The sequence below is a fragment of the Nematolebias whitei genome, chromosome 7 (genome assembly GCF_014905685.2).
Source record: "Nematolebias whitei isolate Nwh7 chromosome 7, NemWhi1, whole genome shotgun sequence".
In the NCBI taxonomy this organism is placed as follows: domain Eukaryota; kingdom Metazoa; phylum Chordata; class Actinopteri; order Cyprinodontiformes; family Rivulidae; genus Nematolebias; species Nematolebias whitei.
The window spans coordinates 1,724,726-1,737,869 of record NC_056504.1 but is presented as its reverse complement, the minus strand read 5'-3'; the positions used below and the strand labels follow the sequence as shown (position 1 = coordinate 1,737,869).

Genomic DNA, 13,144 nt, shown 5'->3' with positions numbered 1-13,144 from the left:
TCTGTTATGTGAGTGCCTCCTGATCATCCATGTTTGTTTTGCTGCCCTGTCAGCTCTTTTGTTTTGTTAATATATCCTTTATTTTTATATTTATTCTGAGTCTTTGCCTGCTTGCCTGCATCACTGGGTTCATCAGCTCGTTGTGACATACAGTATCTTAAGTGTATATTTTAGATCCTTATATACTCACTTCACCACTTGCTCAAGCCGAGATCGGATGCTTCCCTCCCTCCCTCTCCGCTTTGCTGCTCTGTCTGTCTGTGAAACTGCTTCTGAGTGTTCTCCCTCTAGTGTTCTACATTTGTCTGCTCCCTCTCTGATGTCTGCACCTGTGATGTTTCACAGGTGTTCTGTGTTAGTCTCGTTAGTGCGTGTGTATTTAAGTCTGTTTGCCTGCGTCCCTCATTGTCTGGTCATTGTCTCACTGTGATGCCTGTTATGGTCCTTGTGTCCTGCTTCTTGTGTCCTGCTTCTTGTGTCCTGCGTCCTGTCCCATGATTTATGTAAGTTTGCTGCCCCGTCAGCCATCTTTATTTTGTAAATAATAAATTATTTATTTATATTCCTTGAGTCTTGCCTGCCTGCCTGCACCAAATGGGTCTCCTGCCTAGAAATCATCACACTGAGACTCTCTTGCATTTCTTCCGAACCATAATTATGGATTTGTTCTGACCAGTTGGTCCCTCAACTCAATTTACAGCATTTCTTCGAGAGAAGACAGGCTTTAGGCGAGCCGATTTGCCCTGTTGGCACGCACGCAGCTGGATATCTCATCGACTGGAAGACTTGATGATGTGTCTTTCTCTGCTGCCATCTGTGGATTTTAAGGACGCATATTTAATTGGATTCACGATAACTGGTTCCTGCTTTTTGGAATCAGCTGGTCCTGGTTTTTATCTACAATCAAGGAAGTCGTCAGCAGCAAATTTGGACCTGATCACACTGCATGCTTTTATGATGGTTTGCTTTCATGTCTCGAGTACCCGGACTCGAATGCTTTGGGCTGAATGGATCAGATCTTGGGGATTTTTACTCAGTCATGTTCCATCGGTGTGGCCATGTTAATTTGGACATTTCAGAACCGAGTAGACCGACACAGACTCAAGGCAGATGTCATTAAGTTCTGCCTGTCCCCAAAACAACTGTGTGCTTATCTAAATTTTGGTCACCTTGGCTGTCCTTGAAGGCCACCTTATCTGAATTTCGCCTGGAGAAAATTTGATCTGACGCTCACCACCCCCTCCCTGAGGAATTTCCAACTGATAACCAGATGAGCCAGCTGAATAAACTTTGTGTCATCATTTCAGGACTCTGGATTCTCAGGGGTTATCCTTGGCCATTCCTCGACATACCTCGAGAATGTTTATGGATCTCACCGGAGGACATGGATTGATTACAGTGACCTCGAGAGCATCTATAAGTGTTGTTGACCGCTCTTGTCTCTTCCTTCTTCCTGCTCTGCTCTATTGCAGAATGTCTACGTAAATATGTGCTTGTTTGTGCAAGGTGTTTTTTCAAAATTAGGGGTTTTTCTCAGCCAAGAAAAAAGTCTGATAGGAATTTTTTTCGCCTCCAACTCCTACATGTGTCCAGTTAACCACTGTTTTTGTCTGTCCAAACAGGTCTCACTTGTAAATGAGTCTTCGAGGCTCAATGTGATTTTTCTGTTTAAATAAAGTTTGAATGAATACTGTTTCTTTTTATACTTTATATTTTTGCTATTTTTTGGTGTAACTGGGACCCTGAGTATACAATTTTGTTCCACCCCAAGTGATACAAATGACAAAAAACTTGAACTTAATTTGCCACAATTGTTCACATCAACAAAGAAAGAGCCAACACTTAGTTTTACACATTTCACTTATTTTTATTAATATTTACTTGTACGTTATGGGTCTTTAGGGAGTCAGAACCACAATTCCCAGAAGAACCCAGTAGAACCCAGTAGAACGTTAACATATGGAGCAAACACATGGAGATGGAGCAGCAGGTCTGTCCATGCAGCACACAGGATGGCAGCTACAGAAGCTCTACAAGTAGAGATAACCAAAAGAAGGTCACTACTGGCAGTTTTCATGCCCAAAGATTTGTTACAAAATCCAGTTAAAATACATAATACATCCAAAAATGATCAAAGGACACACACAAAATACTATATGTGGCAAAATATTTCAGTACATTAAAACATTTTGAACCAAAATCAAATAGTTGCTGTAAAATTCAAAATATGAACGTTTTTAAACGTGGGACAAAAGCAAAGAACAGATCTATTATTACCTTACTGACTCATCTCTTCAATAAAACAAAGAACAATTCAGAATTATAATGCTGATGCAAGTATCTGACATGTCACGATGTGTGACCAAAGACAGTTGACGGACATCGTCCTCACCTCATGTTAATAAATACACTGAAATAAATCAAATGTTGGAGTTAGTTTCAGTGTCATGTGTCAGAAGCTGTAAACTCTGGTGGGGAGACATCTTGGATCAGTTTTACATCAGTTCAAGCTTTCACATCATGTTTTTATGGAAAACTATACAAACACCACGTTAAGTAAGTTATCCCATATACTGTAAACTTTGTTTCATTCAACTTTTATTATACAGGTTAGTCTCATTGAGCCTCATGGACTCATTTACAAGAGAGACCTGTTTTTAACAAAGAGTGATAACAACAGTAGACAACAATGACAACAGTAGACAATCTGAAAATAAGGCATATAAATTGGAAAAATAATGGAAGAAAATTATATAAAAACAGTTACATTACAAAGTGATATAAAATACTAAAAACAGCAACATGACTACAAGATTATTACTAATATAAACTTTATTTTACGTTTTTAAAGATTCACGTAATCATAGGGACCAACATATCTTAGTTCATGCAAATAAATTGGAAATAAATAGAAACTGACATGCTTATATGAGCTCATACTTTAGGTAGATCTGTCCAAACTGGGCAGCTAAATTAAGGACTTAAAGTTAATCGAGTTTTATGTATGTAAAAATCTAGTGTTTAGTTAAACTGGATGAAAATGGATGTCCTCTCCATCAGCACATTTAAAACAATAGGATGTTAAAGCACTCTGCTGTAAAATTTAAACCCAATATTTTATTGAGCATGATGCTAAAAAGATTCCAACATGTGCTAAACTGGAACATGTACCCCACCATGTGGACCTCATAGTTGCACTTCATGTCTTAGAAACATCTGAAGTAGTTTTCTTTTTGTTTGGTTTATAAACTGCTGGAACTGGTGCTGTTTGGACCTTATAACTAGATTTATTAGGTCTATTCAAGCATTCTTGATTACATATGGACCACAAGTAATTCAAGGGGGCGTGAATGGTCATCCATCAATGTGTTAGCTTCGGCATTGCATGTGCAGTACTATATATATATATATATATATATATATATATATATATATATATATATATATATCGGATCGAATAAAAAGAGGTCTTTGTTCCAGATACTTTTCCTAAATGTTTGTAGCACTTTCAAACTCTGTTTTTACCAGCAGGATGTTCCCTGTCATTGAGGGATTTGAAAAGCAAATGTTTCTAGTTTTCAAGTTTTTCTGGTCTGGATTTGAACAGTGAATGAAGTAAACCTAAATGTTTTTGATGTAACATATTCAAGTGGGCAGGATTCACACTGTGAAGAAGAACAAAGGGAGGTTTTTATTTTGCTTGTCCCAGGCAGCACAATATGATGGATCTTATGAAGTGGAGGGAACTGTTTTAACAACGACCAGACTCAACGGAGGAGCCAGGAGGTACACCACCATGGATTAATCTGCAACCACCCCATTCTGAGGAAAGTACTGTATACTTTTAAGAAATAAAGAAACCTAGAAAACAGAGTTTCCTCTAATGTCTGGCAGGGCCAGGGTACACACACAGACACATGTGTGCGTGTGTGTGGGGTTTCTGTGCGTGTGTGCGTGCGTGTGTGTGTGTGTGTGTGTGTGAGATGGCAACCCAGTTTGTGAAAGGAGCCATTCTCCAGCCTACTGTAGATGCAGCCACACATTAAACTGGAAGTTATGTGATGTTGTGGATATTGGTGGTGTGCCATAATATCTTCAGCCTTTGCTAGATGGAAATAAAACAGATTCATATCAGAGATCAAAGTGAAGGAGAATTATAAATAATGACATAGACAAAGCATCAGTGTGTTCACAGGATTATTGTTAGATGAGTATGGTCCTGCTAACACGTCTGCCGATGTTTCAGTACTATGTTTTTGGTCACTGCATGTGGACGCACATTCCAAACATTTCCCACCCAACAAAACTCCCTGATGTTAGTTGTTTTATTGCAAAAATCATGTTGGAAATTCAGAAATAAAAGAAAAATAAAGAAAATTTAAATTTATGGTATAATAAATTTGGTTCAGTTGCTTTACTTTTAAAGTCAAATTTCAAATTGTGCTTGTGTTTACATCATAAACTCCTTGACCCTTTGTAGTCAGGTGAAAATGTGTTTTTACTTTGACTGTGTTTTGCCAGAGTTTGGTGCTGTTGAAGTTTGACAGAAATGAACGCATGAATAAATGAACAGCCATTGCTCACAGAAACTTTGAACCATTTCATAATCAAAGTGTAACAATGCAAAAGGAAGAAACAAGTTGGGTAATGTGACCTCAAGTGAAGGCAGTTTGGGTTCTGAAGGAGCACACCTTCTGGCTGAACATCTCAGACTTTCTGGTCATCATGTGACCTTTGACCTATTGGTTATTATCCTCTTCTTCGCTGTCTCTCATGGAGATGCCTTGCATCCCTCCTTCCCTCACCACTGCAGTGGCTTCTTCTAAGGTCAGCCGGTTTCTCACCGTCTCATACATCTTACTGTTCAAAGTGGAGTCCAGAACGCCCTGCAGACGGAAGTCACGGTACTTTTTCTGCCACAAAAATAAAGAAAGAAAAAATTTAAAAAAGAGAGTTGGTAAAGGCAGTCCAGAAAATGATTGGTTTTCAGTGAATGAGTGGGAATTTTTTCTGGGTACCCCAGTTTCCTCCCGTTGGCCAAACGTGCATGTGAGGGTAACAGAGCAGCCAAACGTGCATGTGAGGGTAACAGGACAGCCAAACGTGCATGTGAGGGTAACATGGCAGCCAAACGTGCATGTGAGGGTAACAGAGCAGCCAAACGTGCATGTGAGGGTAACAGGGCAGCCAAACGTGCATGTGAGGGTAACAGCAGCCAAACGTGCATGTGAGGGTAACAGGGCAGCCAAACGTGCATGTGAGGGTTATTATTCTTCTATGCAGACAGCACAGTTTTTATGGCATCAACAAAGAAAGGTTTGCAAAGTTTATTAAATGAAGTTAAATTTAGTAAAAACTTGGATTCAGAAAGAATATTGATAAAACAATATTTAGTCATGGTATAATACAGCCATATAAATTTTGTAAAGATAAAAAATGAAGATTGTGCAATAATTTAGGCATTACACATAATTTCACAGTTTATATAAAATGTTTGTTAGAATAGTTTATAAAGAAGAAAACAAGTACTGTAAATGACTGCTCTTGTAGCTAATTTAAAAACTTATGTTATCCTGAAAAACATGCCTCATATGTTCATGGAATCATTCTATTAAAATAAGAATGACTGGTCAAACAAAGTTAAGTCATGTCCTCTGGACAGATTCTGTCCAGAGGACATGACTTAACTTTGTTAGATTTTTCTACCTGGGGTATTGAGCGTGCATCTGGAAAAATCATGATTGGTCATTGGCAGTTGATAAAACAAACAACTCCCCAGACCAACAACATGAAAAATGTGGGTGGAAAAGGTGAAACTCCCACACCTGCCTCCAGCCTGACTTGCTCCACTATGGGCCCATGAGCCAGGCCCTTAACCCCTCCAGCTGCACCCCAGGTGCCTTAGATGGCAGCTTTCTGTTTAACGTGTGTGCTCACATATGCAATGGGAGAAAAATGCAGAGAATTAATTTCCCCATTGGGGGTTAATAGAGTACAACTAGAAAGTTCCTGGTGAAACTTTGACGGGGACTGCCAGGCTGCTGCCAATTTAAATTTTTGATTTTACAGTACTATGTATTGGGGTTCGCTATCAGATACCATCAAACAAAGATGCAGCTGAATAGCTCTAAAAATGGCTGTTATCTTTTTTTTTTTTTTAACTAATGTGGCCGTCTTGGATTTTTGATTGGGATTCAATATATTATAGAGAATGTTCTCGGCTATAACCTCACTAAATTTCAGCTCTATATGTGTACAAATGGCTGAGTTAAAGCCATTTAAAAGTAGCAGTGGTGGCAAATCTTGGATTTTTGAATTTGATGCAGCATTTGATGGGAAATGTTCTCAGCTATAACCACACCAAATATGACTAAAATTGGCTGATTCATAGTATTTTTCCTTTTTAGCTCAAGTTGCCATCTTGGATTTTTTATTATCATCCATCCATCTATCCATCCATCCATCCATCCATTATCTTTACCCGTTTATTCCATTTTGGGGGTCGCTGGTGCCCATGTCCAGCAATCACTGTGCGAAGGGCGGGGGACACCCTGGACGGGTCGCAAGTCCATCACAGGGACACATAGAGACAAACGAGACAAACAACCATTCACTCTCTCACTCACACCTAGGGACAATTTAGAGTTACCAATCAGCCTAACATGCATGTTTTTGGTCTGTGGGAGGAAACCGGAGCACCCAGAGAAAACCCACGCATGCACGGAGAGAACATGCAAACTCCACCCAGAAAGGCCCCTGGACCGAGGTTTGAACCAAGGACCTGTTCGCTGAGAGGCATCAGCTCTACCAGTTGCACCACTGTGCTGCCCTTTTTTATTATCAGTCAAAGTATATTAGGGATCATGTTCCCTACCAATACAATGTAAGGATGTTAGTTTTCTGTGGCCCGGTGTGTCTGTTTCCCTCGTGCTCCTCGTTAGTTTCCATTGTTGCCACCTGTGTCTCGTCCCAGCTGTTTGTCATCATGTCTCGTCTTCTCCTTGTATTTAAGTCACCCTATTCTGTCTTGTCCTTTGTCGGGTCGTCTTCGTTGGTTCTCTCCCTTGGGTCTCCTGAGTCTTGTCCTGAGTTTTGTCCTGAGTCTGTCCTGAGTCTTCCTGGTCCCTCGAGCTCCCCGTGTCTCTCTTGTCGCCTGAGTTCCCCGTGCCTATTCATGTAAGTTTTGCTGCCCCGTCAGCTTGTTTATTTTGTACTTTTATTTATCATTAAATCATATTTTTTGTATATCTGCCGAGTTGAGTCCCTGTTCTGCACTCTGGGTTCGCTGCTAACCTCAGACTACGACATACAACAAATTTCATCTGAATAGCTCTAAAAATGGCTGTATTATTGTAGTTTTTCTCTTTTAGCTAAGGTGGCCATCTTGGATATTTGATTTACATTAGGAATGTATTATAATTTGCTATCAGCTACAACCATATTCAATTTCAGCTGAATATCTCAAAGAATGAGATATAGTTGTACTCAATTTTGTTTGCTGAGGTGCTGTGACAGCCATCTTAAATAAAAATGGCTCCAAAAGTTAATAATTTCTAGAGATACATGTGATGATTACTTTCTGTGAGTTTCAACCAAATCTAACAAGCCGTTCATGAGTCTATAATGGTGGGGGTTGGACTTAAATTTGTGTGATGATAACTGTGTTAGGGATGAATTTCACATGCACAGTCAAAAAGCTTCCATTGTTTCATCATTTTGATAATACCCCCTCTGTAATTAATAATAAAGGCGAAAATACAACATCCATCCATTATTTTTCGCTTACTCTGAAGTAGGGTCGCGGGGGCAGCTGCTTGAGCAGGGAGGCCCAGACATCTCTTTCCACAGCCACCTCTTCCAGCTCTTCTGGGAGGATTCCAAGGCATTCCCAGGACAACTGAGAGACATAATCTCTCCAGCATGTCCTGAGTCTTCCCTGGGGTCTCCTCCCAGTCAGACATGCCCGAAGCACCTCCCTAGGGAGGCACCCAAGGGGGCATCCTTACCAGATGCTTGAACCACCTCAACTGGCTCCTCTCGACATGGAGGAGTAGCGGTTCTACTCTGAGTCTTTCCCGGATAACTGAACTTCTCACCCTATCTCTAAGGGAGAGTCCAGCTACCCTGCAAAGGAAACTCACTTCAACCACCTGTATCCACAATCTCATTCTTTCGGTCACTACCCAGAGCTCATAACCATAGGTGAGGGTAGGAATGTAGACTGACCAGTAAACAGATAGTTTTGCCTTACAGCTCAGCTCTCTCTTCACCACAATGGACCAGTACAGAGTCCGCAATACCGAAGATGCTACACCAATCCGTCTGTCAATCTCACGCTCCATTCTTCCCTCACTCATGAACAAAACCCCGAGATACTTGAACTCCTTCACTTGAGACAGAACCTCACCCTTGACCCGAAGAGAGCAACCCACCCTTTTGCAGTTGAGGACCATGGCCTCAGATTTGGAGGTGCTGATTCTCATCCCAGCTGCTTCACACTTGGCTGCAAACCACTCCAGAGAGAGCGAAGATCACGGCATGATGACGTCAACAGGATCACATCATCTGCAAAGAGCAGAGATGGAATCCTGAGGCCACCAAACCAGAAACCCTCTGCCAGCTGGCTGCACTGAGAAATTCTGCCCATAAAAGTTATGAGAAGAATTGGTGAAAACGGGCAGACCTGGAAGAGTCCAACTCCCACCCTGAAGGGATCTGACTTACTGCCGGCAATGCGAACCAAACTCTTGCACAGCTTGTATAGGAACTGAACAACCATAACAACAGGCCCCCTATCCCATGCCTATCCCATACTCACGGAGCACCCCCCACAGTGTACCCAGAGGAACACGATCGAATGCCTTCTCCAAGTCCATAAAACACATGTAAACTGGATGAGCAAACTTCCATGACCCCTCGAGGACCCTAGTGAGAGTAAAGAGCTGATCCAGTGTTCCACAGCCAGGACAGAATCCACATTGTTCCTCATGGATCTGAGGTTCGACCATCATTCTGACTTGCTTCTCCAGTACCCCTGAATAGACCTTACTAGCGAGGCTAAGGAAAGTGATGTCCTTGTAATTGGAACATACTCTCTAATCCCCCATTTTGAAGAGGGGAACCACCAGCCCAGTAAGTCAATCCAGTGGCACTGTCCCCTATGTCCAAGCAATGTTACAAAGGCGTGCCAACCAAGACAGCCCCACAACATCCAGAGCCTTAAGGAAATCAGGGTGAATCTCATCAACTCCCAGAGCCCTGCCGCCTCTGAGCTTTTTAACTACATTGGCTATCTCAGCCACAGTTATGGACGGATCAACTCCAAAGTCCCCCGACTCAGCTTCTTCCATGGAAGACATACTGATGGGATTGAGAAGGTCTGCAAAGTATTCCTTCCACCTCTCAATGACATCACTGGTTGAGGTAAACAGAACCCCACCTTCACCTTCAGCTACCTCAACAAGTGAGGTGCATAACATGGCCACTTGCCCCCCACCTCAGCTAGGATGCGGTTGAAGCTCTCCCAGAGGTGTGAGTTGAAGCCCTCTCTGACGGGTTCTTCTGCCTGGCGTTCCCAACAAACCCTCACTACACATCTGGGTCTACCGGGTCTGTCCAGCATCTTCCCCCGCCATCTGATCCAACTCACTACTAGGTGGTGATCAGTTGACAGCTCAGCTCCTCTTTTCATTCGAGTGTCCAAAACAAATGGCCACAAATCAGATGACACGACTACAAAGTCAATCATCGATCTATGACCTAGGGTGTCCTGGTGCCAAGTGCACTTATGGACACCCTTATGTTCGAACATGGTGTTCGTGATGGACAAACTATGACTACCACAGAAGTCCAACAACAGAACACTGCTTGGGTTCAGATCAGAGAGGCCGTTCCTCCCAGTCACACTGATCCAGGTCACGCTGTCATTACCCACATGGGCATTGAATTTCCCCAGCAGAATAAAGGAGTCCCCAGCTTGCGCACCTTCTAGCACCCCTGTCAAGGACTCCAAGGTGGCCGGATACTGTGAACTGCAGTTCGGCACATAGGCACAAACTAGAGTCAGAAAACATCCCCCAACCTGAACGCGAAGGGAAACCACCCTCCCATATACTGGGGAAAACCCCAACACACAGGCACCAAGTCGGGGGGGCTACAAATAGACCCACACTAGCTCGACGCCTCTTACCATGGGCAAGTCCAGAGTGGAATAAGGTCCAGCCTCTCTCAAGGAGATATGTTCTAGTGCCCATGCTATGCTTTGAGGTGAGCCCAACTATGTCTAGTCAGTACCTCTTAGCCTCACGTACAAGCTCAGGCTCCTTCCTTGCCAGAGAGATTACATTCCATGTCCCAAGAGTCAGCTTTGGTAAGCCAGGGTCAGAGTGCCAAGGTCACCGCCTTCAGCCACTGCCCATTGCATCATGCACCTGACTTTTATGGCCCTTCCTGCTGGTGGTGGGTCCACAGGAAGGTAAACTCATGCTGCTGCTTTGGGCTGAGCCCAACCGGGCCACATGGGTAGAGACCCAGTCAAGAGGCGCTCACTGATGAGCCCCTCCCCCAGGCCTGGCTCCAAGGTGGGGCCCTGGTAACCCACGTAATAATAATAATAATACAATATGATAACAATAATATAACACTACGAGATATCCTCCATTTATTTAATAAATGTAACAGTACGAGATATCCTCCATTTAGTTAATAAATGTAACAGTAAGATGTGAAACTGTACATTGCAGTAAGAAATGTGATGCATCGTTCTTACTTTGATTATCCTGATGAGTATCTTAAGTTGATAAACATGTAGCTGCAGGTCCATCCTGTCAGTCAGCCATGTTCCTACAAGGTTCATGCTGCTGGTGTACCATTGCTGCAACACAAACACAAACATCACACATCACATGATTACAATCAGTGCATCATGCATAACACAGTGCAGGAGAATACAGGTAGTTTTTTTTTCATTTTGTGTCTAAGGCAGCGCAGAGTGACAGATCCCGACAAGTAGAGGGAGCATCTTATCCACCACCAGGTGCAGTGGCTCAAACAGCGAGTGGGCAAATTGTGGCCTTGGCCACCAAAGGTTAACATTTGGCAACCCCACTGGTGTCAAGTGATGTGCATTTCAGGTGAGGTATGAAGTCAGTTTTCATGACTTAAATAAGGTTAAGAGCAGTACAAACCACAGATCCCTGAGTACGTGTTCTAGAAAAGCAAGAAAGGTTTATTTACTAAAACTTCTGAAAACACAAGAAACGTTTATTTACTGAAACAAATTTATATAATAGTATGTAACAGTGTGTAAAGTCTTTCTAATGTACTATGTTTTAAGAGTGTGAAATTATATGAATTAAGGCTTAATCAATCAATGATGAAGACATTGTGGAGCTTAAATTAAGAGATTATAGGCAAAGCTTATATTAAAAGTGAATTAATTTTTAATGATTAAGAATAAATGAATTAATGTTATTGACTAAAAAGTGAAGAGAATTGATGGTCAAAAGGTCAAGTTAACAGCTTAATGTTCATGTGTCAAGTCACCACCGGATGTGGAAGTCTGAACAGATGGCCAGGCCAGTAGGAGGAAAAAGGAAGTTATCTGCAGAAAAAGAGGAAGTAATCTGCAGAAAAAAGGAATAAGAGACCTTAAGTGAAGAGGCTCTCTCAGAAAAAGAGAAAGCTCTCTGTAGAAAAATGGGAAAACAGATCTAGTGGCAGTCAAAGATAATTTTAGCAATGACAGTAACGTTGAACATGTGATCTGACATTGTAGAATAGTCTAAATCCAGGGCTGTTGCTATGCAGAAATTACACAATGAACAGACAAAATTATAAAAACGCTCAGCATTAACGATTGGCGCTGAAGCACTTGGAAAGTTTTAAAGGACAGTCATTGATGCATTCAGTAACTAAAGGAAACTTGAAGATCCGAAGAGAAGAATAATTTTTCTCAGCTCAGCACGGACCTGAAAGCCAACTCAAGTTTCCAAGATTGGATTTTATTGAATGTAGTATGAAATATTCTTCAAAAGCAACTGAGGGATGATTGTCACCAGCTTCATAAGGGGTCTTTGAGAAGAGATAGTATGACACATACTAATAGCTGTCCTAAAATAAAATTAAATAATCAAAATCACTTGTAGCAATATACACCAGTAAAACATTAGGATTCTTCACAACATTTTGAGTTATGGGGATTTAGACGTTATAATAAATTTGGTATTTTTAAAATCTTAATTAATACATTTTAGGAGACCAAAAAAAGTCCATGCTCAATAATCCAGGTATACATTCCATCAATTTTCAGTCAGGTCATCTGAACAGTTTCTCTTTTTTTTGTTTGTTGCTGAAATGTTTCACCTTCCATCCGGAAGGTTTCATCAGTCAAGGAAACACACAACACAAAACTGATTCTTCCCCCAAACAGCTTACTCAAAAGTGGAACAAACCAGCTATGTTGGTGCTAAGTTGAAGTCTTTGGCACGCCCCCTCCTCTTTTTTTTTTCTCTTCTTTGAGCTCAGTTTAAGTGTAGAAACATTGTGAAGTGTTTCAATGAACTTATCATCGCTCAATTTTTTTTTAAAGAAAGAGAAGAAAGAAGAATAAATAAATAAATAAATAAATAAAAGAAAAATAGATAAAACGAGAGACCACCACGACAAAACAACATGCACAGCACAATGCCACACACAATATCACCATGAAACATTCGACATGGCACAAGGAATCATCTAGCTTCCACCACTACCCAACCTAGCGTGCATCTGTCAAAGCACCTGAATCCAAACACCCGCGCAAGCACGCCCACCACCAACAGATTTCTCCAAAAGAATGCCCAATAGTGGACGTGGGGGCACACAGACCCGCCCACCCCAGGACACAATGGCAACATAGGGAGGACCGGAGCCACAGACACACAGCGGCCCACAGGCCCGGAGCCCCAGGAGTCTCCCAACAGGGAGAACCGCACCCCCCCCAGAGAGGAGCAGAGGAAAGAACCGGGTGACCCCAGCCACCACAATGCAGAGCCTCTAGGAAGCTGCAGCGACGAGCCCACAGGTCATTGGTGGTGTAGGGCGGCGGTTGGGGGCGTGGCTTCGCCTCATCGGGGCACTGGCTGGTCTTCCTGTGTGGCATTTG

General features: G+C 42.1%; 1 protein-coding gene across 1 annotated transcript in view; it reads right to left on the bottom strand.

Annotated features, from left to right (window-relative positions):
• Nucleotides 1-4,739: 4,739 nt before the first annotated feature.
• LOC119412087 (calcium-dependent secretion activator 1-like) overlaps nt 4,740-13,144 on the bottom strand; it is a 780,001-nt gene continuing 771,596 nt past the window's right edge. Inside the window, 2 exon segments of the mRNA XM_037679064.1 lie at nt 4,740-4,913; nt 10,769-10,873. Of these exon segments, the coding sequence (XP_037534992.1) occupies nt 4,740-4,913; nt 10,769-10,873 (279 nt within the window).